At 44.2% G+C, this 24563-nt stretch overlaps 7 protein-coding genes across 7 annotated transcripts; 4 read left to right on the top strand and 3 right to left on the bottom strand.

The window, feature by feature from the left end:
• Nucleotides 1–1112: 1112 nt before the first annotated feature.
• On the top strand, nucleotides 1113–2206 carry IL334_004058 (uncharacterized protein; the record flags this gene model as incomplete). Its single annotated transcript, XM_062935781.1, has 3 exons — nucleotides 1113–1408; nucleotides 1514–1652; nucleotides 1736–2206. 3 exons carry the CDS (start codon nucleotides 1113–1115, stop codon nucleotides 2204–2206), a joined length of 906 nt encoding a protein of 301 aa, XP_062791832.1.
• A 561-nt stretch (nucleotides 2207–2767) lies between these two features.
• On the top strand, nucleotides 2768–3892 carry IL334_004057 (uncharacterized protein; the record flags this gene model as incomplete). Its single annotated transcript, XM_062935780.1, has 3 exons — nucleotides 2768–3063; nucleotides 3131–3431; nucleotides 3533–3892. 3 exons carry the CDS (start codon nucleotides 2768–2770, stop codon nucleotides 3890–3892), a joined length of 957 nt encoding a protein of 318 aa, XP_062791831.1.
• A 712-nt stretch (nucleotides 3893–4604) lies between these two features.
• IL334_004056 (uncharacterized protein) lies at nucleotides 4605–7185 on the top strand (the record flags this gene model as incomplete). The annotated part of the gene is made up of 3 exons (XM_062935779.1): nucleotides 4605–5189; nucleotides 5266–6484; nucleotides 6548–7185. 3 exons carry the CDS (start codon nucleotides 4605–4607, stop codon nucleotides 7183–7185), a joined length of 2442 nt encoding a protein of 813 aa, XP_062791830.1.
• A 223-nt stretch (nucleotides 7186–7408) lies between these two features.
• On the bottom strand, nucleotides 7409–8989 carry IL334_004055 (uncharacterized protein; the record flags this gene model as incomplete). The annotated part of the gene is made up of 7 exons (XM_062935778.1): nucleotides 7409–7578; nucleotides 7676–7755; nucleotides 7829–8022; nucleotides 8092–8184; nucleotides 8251–8364; nucleotides 8504–8709; nucleotides 8785–8989. 7 exons carry the CDS (start codon nucleotides 8987–8989, stop codon nucleotides 7409–7411), a joined length of 1062 nt encoding a protein of 353 aa, XP_062791829.1.
• Nucleotides 8990–9683: 694 nt separating this feature from the next.
• IL334_004054 (uncharacterized protein) lies at nucleotides 9684–11271 on the bottom strand (the record flags this gene model as incomplete). Its single annotated transcript, XM_062935777.1, has 9 exons — nucleotides 9684–9791; nucleotides 9869–10028; nucleotides 10096–10199; nucleotides 10252–10386; nucleotides 10452–10561; nucleotides 10612–10713; nucleotides 10788–10905; nucleotides 10970–11129; nucleotides 11195–11271. 9 exons carry the CDS (start codon nucleotides 11269–11271, stop codon nucleotides 9684–9686), a joined length of 1074 nt encoding a protein of 357 aa, XP_062791828.1.
• A 364-nt stretch (nucleotides 11272–11635) lies between these two features.
• IL334_004053 (uncharacterized protein) lies at nucleotides 11636–14308 on the top strand (the record flags this gene model as incomplete). The annotated part of the gene is made up of 17 exons (XM_062935776.1): nucleotides 11636–11781; nucleotides 11851–11913; nucleotides 11968–11992; nucleotides 12050–12097; nucleotides 12157–12207; nucleotides 12267–12329; nucleotides 12397–12444; nucleotides 12501–12604; nucleotides 12672–12807; nucleotides 12866–12931; nucleotides 12981–13119; nucleotides 13180–13267; nucleotides 13331–13383; nucleotides 13440–13684; nucleotides 13737–13924; nucleotides 13994–14071; nucleotides 14137–14308. The coding sequence occupies 17 exons, from the start codon at nucleotides 11636–11638 to the stop codon at nucleotides 14306–14308; spliced, it is 1713 nt and encodes a 570-aa protein (XP_062791827.1).
• A 318-nt stretch (nucleotides 14309–14626) lies between these two features.
• IL334_004052 (uncharacterized protein) lies at nucleotides 14627–24019 on the bottom strand (the record flags this gene model as incomplete). The annotated part of the gene is made up of 28 exons (XM_062935775.1): nucleotides 14627–14946; nucleotides 15041–15224; nucleotides 15285–15444; nucleotides 15511–16280; nucleotides 16337–16720; nucleotides 16773–16861; nucleotides 16915–17155; nucleotides 17212–17330; nucleotides 17392–18197; nucleotides 18252–18440; nucleotides 18496–18511; nucleotides 18565–18596; nucleotides 18648–19012; nucleotides 19070–19387; nucleotides 19444–19595; nucleotides 19655–19808; nucleotides 19866–20080; nucleotides 20131–20164; nucleotides 20221–20387; nucleotides 20442–20562; nucleotides 20618–21638; nucleotides 21693–22566; nucleotides 22617–22728; nucleotides 22778–22846; nucleotides 22896–23072; nucleotides 23136–23376; nucleotides 23441–23663; nucleotides 23728–24019. The coding sequence occupies 28 exons, from the start codon at nucleotides 24017–24019 to the stop codon at nucleotides 14627–14629; spliced, it is 7845 nt and encodes a 2614-aa protein (XP_062791826.1).
• Nucleotides 24020–24563: the final 544 nt, after the last annotated feature.

Genomic DNA, 24563 nt, shown 5'->3' with positions numbered 1-24563 from the left:
CTATGCGACGTCCCAACTAATGAGTCCCCTCGAATTCAGATGTGTACCTGAAAATCCCGTGGGCACCCTGAAAACTTGATACAACCCATCTACAGGTCTTCCTCTGACGTCTTGGACTCAAGCCTCTTTGACTCTTCCAGTCCCATACATTATTTAATCAGGACACTGGACATTTTCAGGGAGTGAATCACGTTGATATCTCCCTAGATAATAAATTTTTTGAGGGTTGTCAACAAATCGATGGGATGGGTGTGGCTTGTCGAAGGATTTCAAGTAAGACTGGGGTAATACATGTTTTTATTGTTAGTGCGTGCTTGTACGATCAGTTGAGAACAATAGAGAAATTCATCCGCTGCTCAGCTCCAATGTGATCCTACATACACACCGCAGGGGATCCAGGGGTCAAGTCACTATAGGGTATTGGAGGATGATTTCGTAAAATCATTGTGGGGAAAACAAAGGGATGAAAGAATATACTAATCTTTTTGACGGATTAAACATTACGACCCCATTTTTACGATTTTCAACGACCCCAATAATCTACGCCTTCACCTTCGTCTTGGGACCTAAACCTGTGGGCTCTCGACATAGCAGAGTACAGCAAGGACACGAAGCAGAACAAAAAGAAACTAAACTCAAAGACACTCATTTAACATCTCATACGTCCAAGATCACCTTTACACCTTTCTCTCTCTTTTTTTAACTTACTTTTGAACATCCTCAACAATCTTTACAAAGAGTCATTCATTTGATTTCTGTCATTCAGCACCAATACCGTATCAACCTCACTTTCAGCTGGTAAATCAGTAGAACCCGTAAATAAAGGAGATCACACCAAAAGAGCAAGTACAGTCTCCGGTAAGTGCCATCCTTCGACCTGTGGGAATTATATGGGATTGCGGGGTTGGTAGCTTTACCACTGAAGGAGGTAGAGTGTGAAAAGTGGAGCTCAAACATCATGAAAGGAATATTCAGACAGCTGATAGCTCATCTTTTATAGCTCACCACAGTCATTCAATTGCTAACTTACTTACGCCAATCGGTACACACATTCATTCTTCATCTACTTGACTCACCTCAAAACAAAAACGACCAACCCGTAAATCACCAAAATGCTTGCATCATCACTATTCTCACTCCTTCTCTTATCCACTTCGGCATTCGGTTTATCCGACAGAAAAGCTCATGAACTTTCGAGATCCAGAGCAAGAGCACACTATGGTAAACGTGAGAAATTCACCTTCGAAGTTAACGCCAATACTACTTCTGATAATACAATCGAAAAAAGAGGTCAGCAATACGCCAACTCAAGAGCTACTTTCTATGATGTCGGGTTAGGAGCTTGTGGTTGGTACAACAGTGCCAACGATTACATTGTAGCTCAGAACTCTGCACAATACGGTGGAGGGTGAGTTTTCTTTTTCCGCCTAAACTTTGTGCGCCCTTCCTGGTATCTGGTTCATCACGACTGCTCCACCTTTTCCGTGTCGCTGATAGGTTACTACTTGAATAGCTACCCTGGTCCCAACTGTGGTAGAAGCATAACGATTTCTTACGGAGGCAAACAAGTAACGGCCACCATCGCCGATGAATGTCCGACATGTCCTTACGGAGGTTTAGACATGTCCAGAGGATTATTCACGCAATTTGCTGTAAGTGCCACAACCGATTTGCCATATAAACACTTCGCTCTGCGATGGAAGAACATAGCTGATTATTGGTTCATATTTAATAGAGCGAAGGAGCAGGTGTATTTTACATGACTTGGTGGTACAACGATGAATCACAAGAAGCCACTACCACATCTGAAAAACCAAAAACAACCGCTACATCAACATATACACCTCCCACTTCAACTTATGTCGAACCCTCTACTACACCCACCCCTACTTCAACATACGTTGAACCTTCCACATCCTCCAGTCCTACTCCTACTCCTACATCAACAGTCGAATCATCTACATCCTCTTCTGTCGTCGCTTCAGCGTCAACAACCTCATTCCTCCCTTCAGCATCATCTTCAGGATTAGCCGATACAGTCTTACAGACCAATGCCACCCTCCCTGCTATAGCAAATGCCACAAGTACAATCAGCTCAGAAGACAGCGAAACTACTGCTCCTGTAGCAGCTTTGGGTAACTTGGTTTTATTCAACCAAGCCGTCGCTTATTTAGGTCATTTAGTAGTAGTTGGTGCTGAGAACTAGACTAGCTAGGTTCTGTCTCGCTCATTATTTCCTCATCTTCGTCTGTAACTTTTGGTGTATCCCAGGCTCTCATAATTATCATATCCACTTATAACTGTCATTCATTTGTTTTCCCCCTTAATATTCTATATTCAGAACCATTTTGTCATATTTAAATCTCGCGTCCAAGGACTTCCACGTTCTGGTATAACCTCTCAAAGTATGTTTTTCACGTCTTTTGACGACACTGTATGACTAGATATATCTCCAATGCATTGCATGAGAATCTCATTGAAATGCTTCGTTGTTGACAGTGTTACAAGATACCACCCATCGACAAGTAAATGATGAAAATCAACCTCATGGCGGAGGTTTCATTTTACTCAGTTTCCGGAAAGAAGGTACAGCCGAGTGAATTAAGGTTCCGATGTTGATTCAGTCAGTCACCCTTTCTCATACCTAACTTACTGTATATCACTGAACATACAAAAGACATTTCAGACGTCCTTCTTCCACATGTTTGTCTTCAAACCATAGAACTATCCACCATTACCTGGGATCACACAAGAAAACCAACCAAAAATGGCGCGCCCGGATCCACAGAATGAGATATGGGATAAACACCTTCATCCTCATCTCCGACTTTTGCTTCCCTCTTCCACACCTCCTATTCATTTAGAAGCTCGACTTTATCTCCCTTTACCACTTCCTCCTTCCCTCACTCCACACATCAATGTATTGGGAGAGTACTCTACTGTACCTCAAAAGCTTGAGGATCTAAATGCTGGTCTGAGAGATGGTCTCAAAGATATGGGCGTAGAGAGAGTAGTGGTGGGCAGTCATCCTTGGGGTAGACTGGGGGGTAGCATGCTAGATCCGTAAGTGAACCGATCTCAATCGTTCAGACGATATTTCATGGTTAATTCTGTGACTCAAATTGCTCAGTGTCCTCACTTCTCATCTGATCAAAGCGATTTATCATCCGTATCATTCACACACTACTGATCCATCGACTATACAAGGTGGTAAACCCGACCTGGAACCTACACGCGATGGCGCCATCACACCTTCTCCTGCTGAGTTATGCGGCAAAACAGCGGTGATAACGTACAATGTTAGAGGGGTAGGATTGAGTGGTGGAAGTCAACCTTGGTTGGGAACAGGAAACGATCCCAACGATTTAGCTGAGATCGAGAAGATCGGTGTTGGTTTATTGGGTGATAGCGTTAAAGAATTATTCAGATTTGTGAGTGATTCCCGCCACTTAACAATCTATATCCTCACTACGTTGCCTGTGAAACCCTTACCATCTGAGTAGTGACATAATTGACGAAGTTATCATTCTAGGGCTATTCATGGGGATCACTTTTGACCATCCTAGCTCCATTCCCACCCACTTCCTCAATTCCACTGAAGAAGACTCTCCTTGTTTCTCCTCCATTAACAGTGTTCAAAGGACTCACCTTGCTATCCTCCAAAAGGTTCCCCGCTGCGTTGAAGGATCATCATGATGCTCTTGGTAAACCAGTATGGATCGTATACGGAACGAAAGATGAGTTCACGGGACATAGTACATATACCCATTTCGCTCAGGAAGTGGGAAATGAAGTTGTCAATAGTATACAAGTAGAAGATGCCGATCATCTATGGAGGAGGGATGAAGGTGAAAAGCTAAGAGAGATCATCAGAGATTGGTTAGACAGCTAGGGTTGAAAAGATGTCTCAGACCTGGTCACGTTTACATGACTGTAGCAGCGGGGTGCACTGACAGTAAAGATATAGTGGAGATGATATCATCTCGCACGGACGATAGTAGAAGTGGGGGGAGATGAAAAGGAAGGCGTTGGGGTCATAGCAGAGTGGGGAAGTGCCTTTGTATTCTTGTTACTATAGATCTCATTCTTCCCATTCACATGTATTGATGCAATATGTCAGCCCTCATATATATGCTGATCCCGATGAACAAGGATCTCTAGTCCTAGCTGTGCATGTTGAACATACACACATATATCACACGAGATGAACATGACTTGATGCCATAATAAACACGGTTCTCGATGATGATAGAAATAATCGGCATGATCCATTACCCGAGCACATACTCGTATGTACATCAAGTAACTTCTTTTTTCTGAACGGATCTTGCTCATCGTTTCACAATATCATCTTGGGTATCATTGTCTTTGAAAGTCTTTTCCCCTTTGGCTGAGCTTCACCGATCATCCTCTTGACTATCACTGAGTCGCTTCAACTACCACTCATATTCGGACTCCACACATATCGATCCCATTTTTCTTCATTCTCTTATCATTTGGCTGAAATCTGATTTGCTTGCGGATAGCCTAAAACTGCATTTCCTCGTCCTTCTTGCATTCTTGCACAGTCATTCTATCAGCTCACTCCTTTGGAAATCCTCCCCATGTCTCTTCGCATCAGAATTCTGCGTTCACTGTCTATCCCTCGCCGAACGACAACTTCGAATCGACCATCCGGATACGTAGGTCTTCACACGTCTTCGAAATGTCCGAAACGACATCAATCGCAAGCTGCATTAGCAACTTCAACTTTAACTTCATTTGAACCAGCTTATATCCCACCTCCACCACTACTGAACACACCTTCAACAAGTGATGATGCCGCTCTCAAGGCTCATTTCGACTTACCCTATTCCACAACTACTACATCCACATCTTCTGGATTATTCCAATTTCCTCCTCTAACACATCCAAGATCACTACGACCGTTAACGGAACGGACAATCATACAAGCGAGTGCGATTGTAGAACGAATTTGTAATGCTCCTCTTGATCCAACAGGAAAAGAATTACGTGGAGTGGTGAAGAACCTAGATAGACTAAGTGATGTTTTATGTGGTGTGATAGATATGTGTGAATTAGTTAGAAATGTTCATCCGGAAAAACAATGGGTAGACGAAAGTGATAGAGCGTATGAGGTCTTGTGTAGTTTCATGAATGAGCTGAATACCAGCAGAGGACTATATGAGGTGAGTCTGCACGACTTTTGATAGAGTGCAACGTTTTCTGCCTAAAGTAGCATTACTAACTCGTCACACGACCTAGTCTCTTGTGCAAGCTGTGTCGCATCCTCATCCTCAACCGTTCTCGTCGGCTGAAATGAAAGTTGCGCAAACGTTTCTAGCGGACTTTGAGCGATCTGGTATTCAGCTGCCTCCTGCAGTCAGACAGAAGTTTGTCTCACTTTCCGATTCATTACTATCTCTAGGTAGGACATTCCTCTCATTCGCCTCAAGTGGACCCACATCAAAACAGGCTATAGAGCTACCTGATCCAGAAAAGTTGTTAGCTGGAATGGGATCCCAACTCGTTGATTCGCTACCACGGAAAAAACGGGGCGGACCCGCATATGTTATACCTGGAAGTTGGGAAGCACAGATGATCTCAAGATATGCTCGTGAAGGAGAAGCAAGAAGATTAGTCTATATAGGAGGAATGAGAAAGGATCAAAACAAAGTATCAGTATTAGAATCAATGTTGAAGGAAAGAGCAGAATTAGCAAATGTTTTAGGAAAGGAAACTTGGGCAGATGTAGCTTTAACTGATAAAATGGCTAAAAATCCTAAAAATGTTATTGAGTTTTTGAACTCTTTAGCAAAACATCATAGACCAATAGCGACTTCCGATGTGGCTTCTTTGCAGAGATTAAAAGCGACAACATTAACTGGAAATCATTATAATCCAGACAAACAACTGTCAACGGCTCATCTACCTCCGATAAACGCATGGGATAGAGATTATTATGCCGAGAGGTATTTATCGACCTTGGCCCCCACTTCCTCCTTACCATCCATAACACCGTATTTCTCAACCGGTACTTCCTTGCTAGGATTATCCAAGATTTTCTCAAAGCTATATGGGATTTCATTCGTTCCTAAACCAGTAGCACAAGGAGAGGTCTGGCATCCTTCAGTCAGACGACTGGACGTCGTTGATGAAAATGAAGGCACAATAGGAGTGATATACTGTGACTTATTTTCAAGAGCCGGTAAACCTCCTTCAGCAGCGCATTACACGGTGCGTTGTTCAAGAAGGGTCGATAATGATGATTCACCTGGAGACGGATTGACAGAAGGATGGGATCAAAACTTCGGTCAAGGATTGGAAGTGGAAGGTGAAAGGCTCAAAGGAAAAGATGGAAGATATCAATTACCAATTGTAGTTTTAACATGTGATTTTGGAAATGTCGAAAGTGATAAACCAGCTTTGTTAGGTTGGAATGATCTTGAGACCCTGTTCCATGAGATGGGGCATGCTATACATTGTGAGTGACGATCATCAATCTCATAAAGGTTCAATGCTGATATCCGAATCGCTGTATCCCTAGCTATGATTGGACGGACTGAATTCCACAACGTGTCTGGAACACGCTGTGCTACAGATTTCGTTGAATTACCTTCTATCCTAATGGAGCATTTTGTTTCTTCTCCTTCTGTTCTATCGACATTTGCGACTCATTACGCTACCAATGAACCTTTACCGATCCCATTAATTGAAGCTCATTTATCAGTCAATCAATCTTTATCAGCATTAGAGACTCATGGTCAGATTTGTATGGCTTTATTGGATCAAAAATATCATTCCTTGCAGCACGGACAGGAAATTGATTCGACTCAAATATGGTATGATCTGCAGCGTCAAATAGGCGTTGTACCTCCTGTTGAAGGAACAGCTTGGCAAACTCAATTTGGACATCTATACGGCTATGGAGCTACGTATTATTCGTATCTATTTGATAGAGCTATAGCGGGGAAAGTTTGGTCCACTCTCTTCAACACGAATTCCGCACAGAGTCCACTAAGTAGAGAAGGAGGAGAGAAATTGAAAGAGAACCTGTTGAAATGGGGTGGTGGAAGAGATCCCTGGGTTATGGTCGGTGATATAGTTCAAGGTCATCAAGGTGAGATCGTCGCCAAAGGTGATGAGAAATCAATGAAAGTCGTCGGAGGTTGGATGATAAAGTGATTCAACACATTGAAACGACTAAAATAGGACTGTTCCGTTGGGGACTACATAACAAACACACGTCTTTCGGATATAGATGGTCTTTTCCTGCGATCTTTCCCACCGCTTAGTTTCCAAATATACAAGTACATATGTAGCAATAGTATTATATCATGTTTTAGACATAGAGCAAAATTGGGATGTTATGGTATATCAAATTTTTGATATCTTAGTTGCATCACTCTTATGTAACACTGACTTTAGATTTCTTTATCTCCTTGTCGAGATCTTGCCCTATATCCGAAGGACGTTTCTTTCCTGGAGGAAAACTGGTAGATATATCTACGAGTTGATCGTCTGGAGCAGGAACGAGCTTAGGCATAGACATTACTGCTTTGAATGTTTTTCTTGCTTCTACATTGTTTGATAAAACGTCAGCTATTAAATGTGATCAAGGATGAAAGTAGACTGATCGGGAGTTCTTTAAGCAAAAGCAGTGTGGATAGCTCACGAGCACGTAGTAAAACTGATTTTGGTGTAGATGATATTGTTTCTTTTGCTAGATTGGATGGTATACCTATCATAGTTCCCCTATATTTTGAATTTTTCGAATCAGCTGAATGTCTGCAAAATACTTTACCGGACGAAGGTAACGATAACGTACAGATTTACGATATCCAGAGCACCTCTCAGACCGTTGACATCTCCTCCTGGACCAGAGGAGAAGATGACACCTTTTCCACCTGTTATTCGAATTACCTCTCGTGCATTTGAGAGGAAGTTTTGTCGATACCGTTTTACAGTTTCGGTTGAAAGAGATGTTGGTGGAAATAAGGCTGAAGAATATAGGAGTTCGAACTGTACGTATCATGAGATGTCGTCAGTATGTGGACAGCCATATCTTTGACATGGCACTCGATGACTTACAACTGCACCGTTTCTTTGGGCTTGCCTCATCTGCTTCCAGTTGAACCGAAACGTGAATGGTCTTTCATGTAATGGTAACGTTATTATTGCAATCTATAAACATGATCGATATCCCGTCAGCTTGAAAGAAAGATCGATGGGTATCCGGTTAGGACATACCTGATTAGGCCCAGGGTTCGATAAATCTGTACAAGCTAGTTGAAATGCTTTTTCACTTGTAGGATATACGCTGAGAATATCATAATTCTTCAAAGCATTGGTGTTTTGACTTGTCTGATAGGGAATTATCATCAGCATTGGGCAAGATAGTCTATAAGTGTCACTGGTGGAGGACGCAATGAGGGATCTTTGTACGAACCATCCGGCGGTAGATTATTGCGATAAGACAAGTGAGTAGAGACGCTCAACTCACAAGTGGGTGAACACGATTATCATCTATTCTCATATGATATCTTGTGACTTGTACCAAGGGCGATGTCGATGATTCACTATCGCTTGCAGAGGATGAAGTTCTGGGATCTAAATCTGGAAACGGAGTCGATGACATGAATGGGCTTGGTATAACTTGATTTGACGGTTCGGAAGGGGTGACCGTACATGCCACCACTGAATATCCCACTGTATGTAGATCTCAAGTCAGCTGTCCGTACATTCATTCAAGAGGGACACGGGAAGAGGCAATCATATACGCACAGTGCCCTGAAAGAGCTATCTTCTTAACGAATACTTCCTTATCCCTAGGTTCTATACCTGACCAACAATCCTTCTTCACCTCTTTCAATATCACTGCTGGAGTAGGAATGGAGACAGCTTTGCCTTTGCCTTTTTTACTTTTCTTGGAAGTACAATCTTCTACTTCTAGAGGAAGAGGGAAAGGTAAATACAGGTCAAAGTACATTCTGTGCTGGATGTGATGGGTCGGGGTACGGATATGAAATTATTAAGCTAGGTGAATCACTACAAGTACCAAAACAGGAATGTTGATCTTCGAAAGACATCAACTTTTGGGATTTTTCAGAGTGGAGGGGGAAAAGGTAGAGAAGCAATTTGATCCCGTAGAATGTGCACGTGGTTTACATAGCGGGCACCAATGTGCTGACATTTAGCTTAGATGAAGAACAGAAAAGCCGTAAAAGGACTGTCATATAGGCACTGATCATGCATCCAGGTTACTTTGATGAGTCAATTTGTCAATGCGCTTCTACCTTTTCAGACTTATGATTGTGCAGAGCTTCAATTGTTTCTCAGTGATACTTCAAAATCAGCTAAAGGATGCTTTGGAAGGATCTCAGATTTCAAAATCTTTTATTCCAATCTGATTTTGGGGTAAGCCTGTTTGTAGGAGTCAACATGTGCTAGGCGCATACTCCTGGGGAGTACGTTTAAGGCCTTTTGAGCTTGCGAATTCCGTTATGATGAGATTAGACATCATAAGAGGTAGTTGAGCTTTTGTCTGAACGGAAGTGGAGAGATGACAATACCCTACCCGAGGTCTGCGATGTTCTTGTCCACCCAATACATATACAATACAACGCAACGAACACTACTTTGAAGCCTGACATCCATTGTCACCCAAACACGAAGCCTGCTGATCACGCCGGTCTCAATCTAAGCAAGACATCCGCCACTAGACCAGGCACATCATTGGCTCCTGCAGCTATGCCGACTGATTCTGATATATCCATATCATTCCCGATGAGCTATGCACACAATACAATCAGCTTTCTGATGCACTTATGGAGATTGAGAATACACATCGTCTCAAGTGTTCACTTACCCTAGCATCGGCGAATCTCTTCGTCAATTCGTCAAATTCCAACACTAAAGTCACCGGTCCACCGGGTACGTCGTATTCCAGATGCAACTCGTTATCCGATATTGCCTTGACTGATTTGATACCAAGTAAGGATCGATAGAACGTCATTGATGATGTATACCTGTAAGGTAGCAGGACTCAGCTGTGCCTCAACAGCTCAATCTCGCTAGCTGCGTGTCAACACTTACCATCTACAGATCTCGTCTACCTTGGTATCACCTGCTTCTCTACCTTCCCTGACTTCCTTGGCTCTAGCTTCCTCTCGTTCCCGGTCCCGACCAAGTCTTTGTACCTGAGTAGCATCGTTTCAGCTGACTTCCCTGTCAATCAAGGATCATACTCACTTCCTTTGCCACCCTTGAGACCTCTTCTCTTGTGGTATCAGTTTCGCTTTGAGTCGATGAGATAGCATCCGTCAATCGTTCCATCTCTCCAATTTGAGCCTCGAGAGTATCGTTCGCTTGTGCGGTCGTCATTCGCTACGTTGTCATGTGTCACCTATGGTCAGCACATATTCCGATGAAACAAAGTACATTCAACTCACGTTTTCGGGAGGGTGGGTAGCTTTGATTCTCGCTAATTCAAGTTCCATATCCCTGATTTGCTTCTGTAACGCTTGAGCCTCAGAAAGTCTTTGAGACATTTCGACATGTTCTGCGCCGGACTGTCAGCCGCATTGTCCGCAGCGGAGCGAAGTAACTCACTTTTAGCATTCTCCTCGGCCAATTTAACGGTCATAGACCTCATTTCCTCTATGCTAGATTTAGTTGTTTTCAGCGCGGCTTTCTTCTCTGTGTTGATGAGTTCTGAGGAGCAACATGATATCAGCTTCCAACTTTGTCAAGAGACTGCAGCTCTTTCCGCTACGAGAAGGACATACCCCTTTCCTCGTTCTCGCCCGGTTCGACACGCTGAGGTTCATCTCCCATGATGGATGACAGGAAATGTCTTTTGGCTTCTTGTTCAAGGTATGTGAACTTGAGTCGGCGGAAATAGTCCTACAAGGGTCTTAGTCGCTGAATATTGAGGATTTTTAAAGTAGCACTGAGGAAGTGAACATACCTTCTGCGATTCCATTTCTTCTCTTACTAGGATAGGATTATTGGGATCCATCATCATAGCTGAATCATTACTGCTCATAGTAACATCTCTCAATGCCCTTTCCTGGAATCTGTCTCGATGTTGAAGTACATGGAAGCCTGAAGAAGCTGATGTTGAGAGTCTAACCGATGTATCGGCCAACGTGAGCAACAGTGAATGGAGGAAAAGGAGATAGGAAAAACATACTGATCTACTGCTTGGTGTAGACTCGACCCTCCAGATATCGATGCATGCATCGTTGAAGTACTCGCAACTGCTGTCATCCTTTGCCGAGTATTTGAAGTGTACTGAGAGGTTGAGGATAACGGTACGAATGAAGAAAAGGAAGAGTATGGATAATGAAAAGTAGAAAAGAAAAGAAAAATCACGGGAAATGCTTTGTTTACACCTATGTTTTTTGTTCCTACTCTGTACACGCGACTGTCTTCTTTTCCACTTACACACGGAGATTTGATGATGATCTCCATGTTTACACCTGATCTTGCATGAAAGGTGGAGGTTGAATGATAAACATTCACTCTCCTCTCAACGATACTCGTAGTACCCTCTTTCTTTTTCGCCTTTATAACTTTATACCTTGATGGAGTCAATATCTACTTCTTCAGACGATCAGTAAGAGCTACTACGATGACAACAATCAAATCTATAGCTTGCCATGTACGACTCCGACCACCTTCTGAGAAAGATGGCAAGATTGACCAGGAAGCAATCAAGATTGAAGGAGACAAGATTTCAGCGTTGAACAAGGATGGAGACAAGAGGTATCACTTCAAGTAAGCTGCCCACACCACAGGTCTCATTCACGCTAAGGATAGTACAGCTTACGAATTCATCGAAACCAGGTTAGACAAGTGTCACGATACTGAAAGCTCTCAGCAAGAAGTGTTCGACTGCGTAAAACCATTGTGAGCTTTGATCGCTGACTCGCATCAGTGACAAGCAGCTGATTGTTGGAGAAGGGTTGAGCAAGCATATAAAGGCATAGTACGCTTTAGATATCGTAACATCTGCCGTATATGACAGCTGATATGACACGATCAGAACACCACAATCTTCGCTTATGGGGTTACAGGAGCGGGTAAAACCCACGTTTGTTCATCTGTCATATGATATCCAATGCTGCAGTGTAGCTAACGAAATTGGCATAGACAATGCAAGGTACGAAGGTAGAGCCCGGCATAATCCCAAGGACGGTGGAAGTAAGCTAGGGTGACTATAATTTTGCACAATCCACCTTTCTAACACACCATTGATTTAGGCGATCTTTCAGCAGAGATCAATACTGCGAAAGTCAACCTTGAATGTTTCCTTTTCGTATGTGGTAAGTAGGATTAGGTCATCTAATCTGGAATACTTCCGATCAGAATTGACTCGGAGCTTACTCTTAGGAAATTCTCAAGGACGAGGTCTACGATCTCCTAGGGGATCGCTCGATGGTAAGGATTCTCAAGGTTATATGAACGAGTTCACTAACATACTTACTCCATCATAGCCAAAGAAAAGAGACATACGCATGTCAGGTGAGGGTCAGAATATTGTGGCAGATCTGGTCAGGCAGCATATCAACTCGATTGATGAATTCAGCGAGGTATACGAGTGAGTCATTGGCAGTGCAAATTACAGTCCGTAGAGTTTAATGGCTAACATTATTTTGAATGCTCAGTGCCGCTGCGAAGACTCGTAAAACAGCTTCAACGAAACTCAATTCTTCCTCTTCGCGGTCTCATGCTATTTTGACGCTGCATATCGAAATCATAGACAATTCGGATCCGATGCACTCCAGGATAGGAAAGATATGTGTAAGCTACTTTACTTTCCATGATCAGCAGTGAGAGATGAACTCATCGACCTTCTTAGCTTACTGATCTTGCTGGGTCCGAAAACAATAATCTCACCGGGAACGATAAGGAGCGCATGAGAGAGGTGAGCTTCGCGTTTCAAAGTTCGGAAACACAGCTCATCACTCGAACAGAGTTCGGCGATCAATACTTCATTGACTACTCTCGGAAAAGTGGTCGATGCGCTGAATCTTAATGCACAAAAAGGGCATACCGAGAGCGGAGGAGTGTTCGTTCCATACCGAGAATCCAAATTGACTCGTTTGCTTCAAGGTAAGCTGACTCAGCCGTACACAAGTAGTTGTTTTCACAGCTGACTGTTCTACACCACAGATGCTCTCGGAGGTACTTCGCAAGGGTTATTGATATGCTGTTTAGCACCTGGTGAAACGTTCGCTCGGGACACGATCAATACGTTACAGTGAGCTTGTAGACTTGGTAGAACAATTCATGAAACGCAGAGCTAATCGAGACCGTCTGAAAGGTTCGCCAAGAAGTCAAAGGCTGTTGAAAATCGATTGACTGTTCCCGAGTACAGTATGTTCTTACAGCCTATGAGCAGGGAGATAGGGAGAATACTGACATTTCCACAGGTTCCAGACAAGCCTCAGCACCCCTTCCCCGTTTGAGCAAACCTATCAACCCTGATGCAACCTTTAAGGTGCATTCAGAACCTCTCCCTTCCGGGGCTATCCGATCAATTCCTGGTCGAATGGCTTTAGCTACCATCTCAGCCAATGCACGACCAATCCGTTCAACTAATAATAGAATGACAAGAGCGGAAGGAGATAAAGAAAATGCACTGAAAGGTATGACGGATGAACAATTGGATCAAAGGGTAAGTCCGGGAAATTGTGTTGAAGAAGACATTGTTTTGACGGTGATTGTAGATTCAGAAAGTGGTATCTCAACAAATCGCCCGCGAGAAGGAATTGTGCCAAGCCCTATTACCCGTGGATGAGCAGAGTCCTGTTCCATTTGTTCTAGATAAAGACAAGAATACCGATCTCATGAGTACGGAAGAGAAGGAGAATCGAGCTAGAGTCATCGTCTCACATGCTAGAAAAGCTCACTACGCGTGAGTTCTTTCCTTTTTCCCTTTCCATTCCAGGGGGGCAGCTCAGCTAACATTGGGAAAACCTTTTAGTGGCGACCTTCAACAAGCTTTATCGCTTTATCGAAAGGCTCTGGAGTATGCGCCTACAAACCATAGATTAGCAACGAGGTGAGAAACAACAGCTGCATTGGTTTTCATCGGTTTTGCTTAGTTGACATCTTGCGTAATCATAGAATAACGGAACTTGAGCTTTCGCTCGAAGGGATCCTACCACCTCAAAGACCGTACTCGAATCCATCCATAAGAGAATCCAAGAGTGGGATCAAACGTTCACACGCTCATATGGGGTCATTAGCGGAGATGAGCTATGAAGAATCTCCCCTCAAGAAGGAGAAGTTACGATGACCTGAACTGACTATGTTTGGAACGAAGTCCAACGACGAAGGGATTTTTTTTTATGTTATTTCTTTCTTTAAGGGCTATCCGTTCGTTTGTGCATATGGTGTTCTATATAAAGTGTGTAAAGTAACGTGTGAATAGCTGTTTCCATAATTGGCACTGGAAAAGGACATTTGATGATATATATATGCCAGATTACGCAAGAAAATCATTATTCGAATATTCAAATTATATCCATGCTAATGTTTACGACAAACTATGAAAACAAATCCACATTAAATAAAACTCCTTGACCTGAAAAACTTAAGAGATGCCTTCTAGTTCTTATCTAAGTATAGCTTGTACTCTATCATCATCACCATACCGACCTTTTCTTAACAGTTCTCTACATTCTCTTGCGGGCCGTTGAACCGAAGGTCCATCACCTGAAATTGAGATCATAACCTTTTTAGTTATATCTTCAACTACATCTAAGTCGTAGAACGTATCTGATGATTCTTCTAAAACATTCAGTATCATCAGACTGACTAATGCCGTTGGGGGCGTAGGGGCAGCTAAGAAAGTTTCGACGATTGATTGTATGGATTCAGAATCGGAAAATGCTAATCCCGATATTATACGTGATATCGCTGTATTGTAATTTTCTATTACAAACAACCAAGGGATCAGTCCATTGAATTTGAATCCTGTTGGGATAGAAGAGAGAATGTGATTCGAAAGATGATGGATTTGACATACCATTACGTCCAGCTGTAAATGCTTCTTCAACCAATTCGACGATTTGCGCTTTCGCACCCGCACCGATATTTTTACCGGCACTCTTACATACTGATGCTAACGCATTGGCTATGGAAGGTGCTATTTCATTATCGCCCGATCGAATACCTCCAATAAGTTCTGTGATCAATGGATCGACACGAGGCTAAGAACATATCATCAGTCATCGGGAAATTGATCCTATACTTGAAAAGTTATAGCTCACCTGATGCTTCATCAAGGCACCCAAACCTGCTGCAGCACGGTTTCTGACTGATACAGCTGCTGGATCAGAAGCTGATTTGACAAAGGTCCTTGTGAGTTGAGGATGGAAAGGTTTGACAAGCTGAGGTACTTCTTCGAGTAAGACAGTAAGCGTGAGCAAGCTGAAGAAGAGTTGACTATCAGCTGAGATTGCAAGGACGATACAGATATGGGAGTCAATGACTCACATAGCAGATTTGATTTGTGGAGCGATAGCTTGACCTGATATCACTCTGATGAGTGGACCAGTCAGTTGAATGATATAAGGTTTGATAGCAGTTTCACTTGTACGTTGTACTAATTCTCCAATACCTAAAGCAGCTTGTTCCCTTTGTTCCTGAGTACCACTTAATACACCCGCCAACAAAATAGGTACAATCGATTGAACACCTTTTGGTCGTGAGAAACCAGACACCGTCCTTCCAGGTGATCCGGAAGATTCGATACTTCGCCTTAGAGGGACGACCAAATCTTCAAGCTCGTCCTTGTCAACAGTCTTAACGAATTGATCAAGTGCTTTCCAAGCAGCCTCGACCACTTCTTCTGTAGAGTCGTCGAATAAGGAAATGAGGATTCGGATCCAGTCGACTCGATACTCAGTCGTGTCAGCCTCGTTGACTTGGCACATAGTACCGAAGATATCACAAGCTGTGGCTCTTCGTACAGGGTTGACGTCTTTAGCCCATCCAATGAGAAGCATCTCCAACAGATGAACTCCGTCGGGATCTTCGACTGAAGCGAGTAATGACTCTATAGCCGAATTGAGCTCCAAAAGGATACTTTCGTCCTTCTCCTTTTCGAGCGATTTGACCAACGCACCCAACACAGTATCAAGTCGTTTGTTGAGTGCTGAACCAGCGACCTTGACAATTTGACCAAGGGCTCGGGCATTGAAAGCTGTAATGGGTTGAGCGATAAGGGTAGGGATCAGGACAGGGAAGACGCTGTTTGCTCGAACCTAGAATTATATGATTCATCAGCATACGTCGGAGCATAACCTTGATCGAGACTCACACTCATGACTTCTTGCAAGGCTTTCAGAGCGGTCTCGGATGTCTCGCCAGGGTTTCGCATAGCCTCCAGTAACGTTGGGATAGTCTGGTCGATAGCCTTTGCACCCATGTAATGTTGCATGGCATCGAAGGTCCTGGCAGCAGCGGCCCTGACAGACGCCTCAGTATCGACAAGAGCAGCTCGAACAGATGAGATGATGGCATCTTCGTGGTCTGAGATGACTTCTTTGTTGGTAGCAGCCATGACGTCTGCAAAGGCCAAACAAGCACCTTCTTTGGTTCGAGCATCGGGTGTCGTGATAGCTTTTTGCAAGATTGGGATGATCTCGCCAAAGATTCGTTCACCATTCTTTCTGCATAATTCTCCGAGCGTTCGGGAAGCGGTCTAAATAGAACGTTAGTTGACCTTATGGAAACCTCACTGATGCTTGACTCACCTCCTGCTGATCAATCTCAGGACTGCCCAAGAGCGACATGAGGATCTGCATGAGTACAGGTAAGATTTCCCTGGTGGTTCGAGGAGTGTCTAGTCAAACGCATCAGTATAATTGACAGGACTGGAGATGGTATGACACTCACTCTGGACAAGAGCCTTCCAGATATGTATAGAAGCTTGTCTGACCACGGATACATTGTCTTGTCGGACAATGTATAATGTTGCCAAGACTCTGTCTCTTCTCTCTTGACCAAGAGCTTCGAGAAGTGCTCGTCGAGCAGCATCCGCAGATTGAGCTGGAGCTTCGTCTTCTTCCAATTCGACTTTACCACTGATACCGGTAACTCGGTACAGAAGTTCTCCAGTAAGAGAGATGGACGATTGCTGGGAAGGATGTCAGCTCGATATCGAATCTCTATCAGGCAAAATTGTGCGCTTACTCTGATTCTCCAAGAAGCATCGATCATTCCCTTCTCCAGTTCGGGTAGCAACAAGTCAATGGCTTTGGTTGAGTAGTTGGCAATGATCATCTTTCCGGCACGCATAGATGCTTCTCGTACTGTAGTGAATCAACTGAGTTAGTCTCCTGCTTCATCGCCCTGATGGGAATGGCTACTCACCATATTCTGAGTCATCAGCAAGACCATTGAGGATAGGCGGAATAACTCTTCCTAAGTGAGGAGCAAATCGATGACCGAAAGTAGCAGGCAAGTAAACCAAGAGGGAGATAAAACCTTCTCTGACATAAGGTCTTGGACTTGCTGTATTCGAGATCACTTCCGGTAACAATCCCTCTAATTTCTCCATACCTAAACCTGAAAGTACTTCAGATAAACCTTGGGCTGCACCTTGTCGATCCACACCGCTGGTATCTGATCGAAGAGTCTGTAACAAATCGAAAACGAGATTTGGGAAGTTTGCTTCTCCTAGTCTCTCTACCAATGTACCTAATGATTTAGCTGCAGTAGCTCGGGCTTCTGGGACAGGATCGACTAAGACCTCATGGACAAGTGGCATGAGCTCATTAAGGTAGGGTACCAGATCGCGAGTCTCAGTCAGCGAAGCCATGTTTCCAACAATTTGAGCAGCTTTTCGTTTGGTTTCGGAAGATCGTTGTCGCAATCCTCGGTCAATGATTGGCATGACTAAAGCAAGTGAAGGTGCATCAAGGTAGTGCTCGAAAGTAGTCTTGAGCAAAGCCGCTAAGGCAGCATTGGTTTTGGCAGTAGGATCCGCAAGAGCTTTCATCAATGTGCTCTGTATAGCCTTGACTTCGGGGTTGTTCAAGACTTCACCAAATCGTTTCAAGCTGGTATTAGCTGCCGATTTCACTTGAGCGTGAGAATCGTTAATTACGCCAGTAAGGTGAGGGATGATAGTAGGCAGAGAAACTGATAATTGTCGAGGGGCACAGAAAGCCATTGCACTGAGACTGAGTGTTAGCATTTTTCTCGAAAGGCAGACGTAGCGGCCAGCTTACCCCAATAACTCGATAGCACCCTTCTTCGTTCTCCATTGTTTTTCTTCCAATGCGCCGAGCAGTGTTGGTAGCATCAATTTGACACAATGACCGGATATTTTAGACATGATGACCTTTGAGGCATCCTGGGTAGCTTCTCGGACATCGCTATTTCCGTCGCCAAACGCTGTCAATAGTTGGGGAACGATCCTGCAAATGATGATCAGCTTTCGGGTGTATCAGTTCGTAGCAAGTATGGCCTCACTCGATAATATAAGGTTCTAAATGAGACGTCAGCACAATCCCATCGTTTCAAAACGCAGAGGAAACTTACCAAAGATTTTGCCAAGAGTGGAAGTCAAAGTCCTGTCAAAGTACCGATCAATTGGATGTTCACAGACGAACTAGTGGACTTACTCATAAGCGAAAAGAGCTCCTTGTCTGCCTTGATAAGCACTCTTATCTTCGCTTGCATCCTTCAGTTTCTCCAGTAATTCGTATTCCTTTAGACTTGATAATCCCCTTCCTTTGACGACTCCGGCAAGACCATAAGCAGCGCCTCGTCTGGCTGCATATTTAGCACCAGTGGTCAAAGTAGAGAAAAGTCCGTCGACAAGGTATTCTACTTCTTCTGCCATACCGGCAACCAATGGTGGCAAACAATCTGCTACTGCCGATTGAACCAGCTCCGAGGGTGTATTTAGAGCGTCCACTAATCGATCTACTACCTGGGGTATTCGAGAATCGGTAGGATCCAGATGTCGAGCTAACCGACCGAACAGCTTCACGAGGCACATGTCAGCTTACCAAAATGACCACCACAAATTTCATTGACTTACAATGACAACGGCTTCTTTGATGTAATCATCAGTCTCTGAACTCGGTGTAGCAGTACCAAGATAGTCTTCAAACCTCTTCATCAAACCGGCGACTGCTTCGCCACCATGTAGGTCGATGATGGCAATCGCAGCATTCAACATCGTTCTTCTCACTTCAGAGTGTCGATCCCCGAGAGGTTCTTTGTTGATTAGGAAGTCGAATATAGGAGTGATCAGGGGAGTCGATAGGAGGGGAGCCAATTTTTCGAGAGCGTAAGCGATTGCGACTCGTGCTTCCCATGGATCAGATCGGTTGACGGTTTCAGGAATGACCATCCCCTGCGGTGTTGTATAAGCATGCATACAGAGATATATTGGGACATATGGGAACTCACGAATCGGTCGTATTCTGGTACCAATAGCTTAGCCTTTTCAACATAAAGTTCTTCGAGGCCATGAATGGTGGGTTCGACTTGAGAAGGGAATTGTTCGGCACCATCCGCAATGGCTCGAGCACATCCTAGTCGGACAGCCGCACTTCCATGACCTATTGGATTAGGTTGTCAGCCGATTGATGACAAGAAGATAAGAAAAAGAACAGCTCACTTAGGTAACGAAGTAAGGATTGCAAGTATGTTTCAGGCAAATCATGTCCGTTGTCTTCCCAGATGTGTAGAGCGAGATTTGCATTTTGTTCGTCGTCGTCGTGAATGGCAATCCAGAGTTCTTCAGAATAGTCAAGCTCGGTCAAATCAACAGGCTATGATTTGGTATTTCAGCTTAAAAGCTAATGCCTTGCTTAAAATAAGTTGCCTACCTTCAATGCTTGTAACGCAGCGTTTCTAACGTTAGAATCCTTTGACAGGGTACCGGCAATCATCTCCCTAATTTCAGCATGATCTGCAACATCTTTGATAGCTGCACCGAGGTCTGAGAGCGCAGATACGGCATCTTTGGCTAATTTGGAATAATTGCCGATGATATGAAGGAGATCTCGAATGGTTTGGAGACGTGGATACGCATTGTCTTGGACTGTAGATTGATCAGTCTGTCTGTTCAGTTTAGATTTGGGGGACACTTACACTCTCCAACACATGCAGCAACAATAGCCACCACCTGATATGAGAGCATGAGCATATAGCTCTCACTACGTGGCTCTATAGCTGACTTACCAATGTCAACTGCTCTTGGGCTTCTTCACTTTGAGGAGAACTGGTTCCGACTCCTCCTCTGGAGACAACCTGTGTCAATAACAAGCTCGTTAAAGAGTAAGTAGTACTGTCCAAAGGTGTTTGTTCGGCAAGGAAATGAACTTGGTGCATTATTCGGGTAACAAGTTCTGTTAAGCGAGTTAGCGGCACAGTCGCCAGGGAATTGACACTAGTCAGCTTACCTCCTACAGGTTCTTCCAGATAATCTTGCGCGATGAAAGGTGCTTCGTGACTTCTCAGAATAGCAGCTGCCAACATTCTTCTAGTCTCTCCTAATCTATCAGCAGCGAGAGTCCCCAATTCCTGAAGTCTTCTATCAGTGATTTGTTCCCCTGCTGTGGGATCGATATTGACTCACGATGAATACGTCGAAAGCCCGCTCATCTATTAAAAAGTGTCCGACACTGAATACACTAGCCAATAACAGTTTCGCTATCTCGTCAACATGTGTCCTGGAGTCTTCAGATAGACTTTTCGTAAGGGCTGAGACCATTTCTACTCCTCTGTTGAGCTGACCTTGTACTTTCGCAATTTGTGACCTTGTCTCTGCTTCTTTAGCAAGTTGAGCATTTACAAGTGCCTGATCTTGTTTGGAGAGTTTAGCGCCAACCTGGGTAGTCTTCTTTTTAGCTAGAGATTCCCGAATCTCTTGTTCCCACTTTTCTGTAGCATAATCCTTTCGATTTTTGTTTTCTGCTCCAGTGTCCTTCTTTTGGTTGAGGACATCTACGAAAAGTTGACCGGGCGAAGTGCCCCAAATTCCTCTCTCTTCCAGGCCAATGAAGTCCAAAGATGAGGGGTCGAGGTCGATCCTAAGCATTTCGAGCACTGACTTCACATAGACAGAAGGACAGATGAAAGCAAGTGTCGTGACAGCTCTGTAAGCAGCTTCTGCCAATCTGGGATCTTCTGGCGGTGTACCCGCTGCTTCCCAGAGCGCTTTCAGGATCCTGTCTTTTTCATTCCGCGCTACACCAGCTGGATCAAGTCCTAAATTCTGTGTCAAACCGACCCAAGAAGTCTGAGCATCGGGACTGATCTCCGGATGGTGAGCAAGAACTATGAAATCTACCGCTAAGTCTTCCAATGTAGTTTGCTCTGTCTCAGGTGATGGAACGAAAAGCGCTCCTAAGAGTCGTCCTATATCTCGAGATTTCGATGCCACTGTGTCGTCATCTTCCACTGAGGCTTTCAGCATCGAGGCGGATCGTCGCTCATCATGCGCTTTAAGCCATACCTTTAGTGATTCTCTGATAATTCGACTAGTCTGTTTAGGATTGCGCTTTACCAATGAAGACAATACTGTTAGGGTGTCACGTCGAACGGATTTCGATTTGGCATCAAATGCAAGATGAATGAATGTAAGACCGATTGCAACCCTGAGATAATGTCGTCAGCTGTAAGACTGCTGATATGGAGTGAATTCGACTCACCTAGATGTCCCAGTATTGACTTTAATTGTCGCTGAGCTGACAATGCTTTCCAAAGATCTAAGAAGCCATTTCTCGTCTTCCTCTGCTGGTAGCTTGACGTGAATCTTATCATTTAGCAAGAATGAAGGCTTTGGTGAGACTGCAAGGATGCCTTCCATCGCTGTGCTTCCAGTAAGTTTGGCTGCCGCAGGCATACCGCTTAGTGGCCCCAAGGCTAACGCAAGGGCTACGTAACCCTCGAGGAAACCACCTGCATTGGCGGGCAAGCTCGTTGAAGCCGCCTTGAGGTTCACTTCCAACGCAGGGGCAAGGAGACCAATCAATTTCGCCCCTTCCACAGAGAATTGTTGACCTGATTGCTTGACTTTCCAGACAGCATCTCCTATGGCACTTGACAGTCCTCTCCGAGTCGTTATCTTAGTAGCATTGAGCTCTTTGACTAGTGCTGAGCTTGCAGCTGAGGCCGCAGTCTTGTTTGATGTCAAAAGATGGGCAAGATGGGGAACAAGAGCATCACTAAGAGCAGTGAAAGCAGGTTCATTTCCCTCCTTTGTGACAAGCGTCGGCAGTACGTCGACGACTGTTGAGGAAACAGAATCTGAAGGAGTAAGACCTGATGTCATGGTGAAAAGGATCATTCGATGTTCGGAACTGGCAGTTTTTCCGGTCTTTGGGAGAGCAAGAATTTCGGTTGCTATCTTCGCTTGTACTTTTTCGTCACTACATCGCTTGAGGATAGCTTTCATCAGGACAACGGCTTTTGCCCTTGTCTCGGCATTAGAAGATTTTGCGGACGATAAGGTGGACGGAACAAGCTTGGTTGGAAGAATTGGGGATATATCGTGAGGACAGGTGATGAGAAGGTCGGCAGTCACTGATCGAAGTGTCAGTTGACTACTAATCATCAGAGCATATTACACTCACGCTCAAGCGCAGTTTCCGGGGATCTCAACAGCATCTTCTCTGCCTGAGGTAACAGTTTTTCCACGAGCATGTCGTATGTGACAAACTCCGCAAGGAATTCAGAAAGGACAGTCTGACAAGACATCAGCTTTATTCGGGTAACGAAAGCTGCTATAACTTACGGAAGAAAACCTCGATGGCGCTGTTTTAGACCCCAAGATGTGAGTGGAGTAGAAAGTGGTGATATTATCCTGTTTACAGCCTCAGCTTATTCTCGATTCTAGTGATATACATGCATACCTTTTCTTTTTCCACTATCTCTCTTCCATCAGTGCTGTTCCCATCCTTGCCCTTTCCAGCTGGCTTCAGCCTCAGTGCGACTCCAATCACGTGCGAGATCAGAACAGCCAATCGAGAGGGTACAGGCGTCGATCGATTTATGAGAGAATGTAAGATAGCGGGAATAGCAGACCGCAGCTGAGCAGCGTGGTCATTAGCATGAAATCGCTCTTCTGCGTCCGGCGGACCTTCGTCACTCACTTCTCTTAAGACTCTCCATGTCCTGATTCCAGCTTTCTTCCGCATTCTAATCACCCTCATGGCATAATCTATCTTCTCTTCCCCTGATCTCATGGCGTCTAGGACAAGAGCAAGGGTCAACAGCAGGTCTTGCCCTTGACTTGAGGCAATAAAGGTCTCAGCAGGTCCACGGGTAGAAGCGAGAGTCGAAAGGAGGGCGAGGGTAAGAAACAGGTATGAAAATAGTGCGCGAGGAGGAATCCTTTATAATTTATTTAATCGAAGTTAGAAAAAGCCTTTATAATACACGAGGATTCTAGACTTACGCTTTTACTGGGTTAGCTGCCTTTTCAGCCTCCATTGAATTCCACTTGACAAGCTTATCTCCTAGCTTCAGCTTGCCCTCTGATCCTTCTTCCATAGACTCATCTCTCAACGTCAGGTCTCTCAGTATTGGCACAACGTCGTCGATATGGTCGGTGTCAGTCAGCAAAGGCAAGCACGAGAGGATAGCGGTCATTACAGCCGGTACCTGCGAAGGAGGAGGAGCTGGTAATGCAATGTCAGCTAGACTGACGTTTTGAGCTTATCTACGACATCATTGAGCACCTACATTGCTCTGTGACGTAAAGGTATCTCCCAATGAACGCCCTTCTTCGCTTCTTACTTCTGTCCATCAACGATGGTCTCAATTTTGGACCAATGGCTTCCCAATCAACATCTGCCTCTCTTTTTCCCTGATTGTCATCGCGGACAGGTTCCTCTTCTTCTTCCTCGTCATCATGGGCTCGGTAACCATTCACTTGCTCCTCGCTTGAGCTTTCTGATCCGGATTCGTATGCTTCGGCAGCATCTGCTCCATCATTCTTTTCTAACCATGAGCCGACCTTTACTTTGGACGGCATGCCACGTTGGGCTTGTAGCTTTTTGAGCGGTTTTTTGATGGACGATATGGTGAACAGTAATTTCGCTATGGAATGCTAGGTGGATATAGGGAGTCGAGTTTAAGAATACAATGATGATGATTGATGATGCAATGGATTTGTTTTATCAAGTTATCAAGGATGAGCTGATGAAGATGTTTTCTGTAACTTGAACTTGTTCGCTGTCGATTCGATGAATATCAGCGGGATGGAGCCCCGCTCCGGAATCCGAGAAGATTCCGTTGCAATTTTATTTATTTGCCCCAGCTGTTTATCGCACGTCGTTGATATCGGAGTTAAGATGCAGTATATCACCGAATGTCAATTGCCCTTGCCCATGCGCCACTGGATTACGTTCGGTATTATAAAGCTTTTTATTTCCGCCACTCAAGCTTTTTCTGGTTATTCCTTGAATCACTCGATGCGATGAGGCAGCAGGCAGGTAGCGGTTGCAAGGTCGCAAGCAACTGGTTGATTTGTTGAAATCTTCAATTCGAGGTATTAGGTCTTTCTCTCTATCCCTCAA

The sequence above is a fragment of the Kwoniella shivajii genome, chromosome 5 (genome assembly GCF_035658355.1).
Source record: "Kwoniella shivajii chromosome 5, complete sequence".
Lineage (NCBI taxonomy): Eukaryota > Fungi > Basidiomycota > Tremellomycetes > Tremellales > Cryptococcaceae > Kwoniella > Kwoniella shivajii.
Note: the sequence above shows the minus strand (reverse complement) of the source record. Positions and strands in the feature narration are given on the sequence as shown.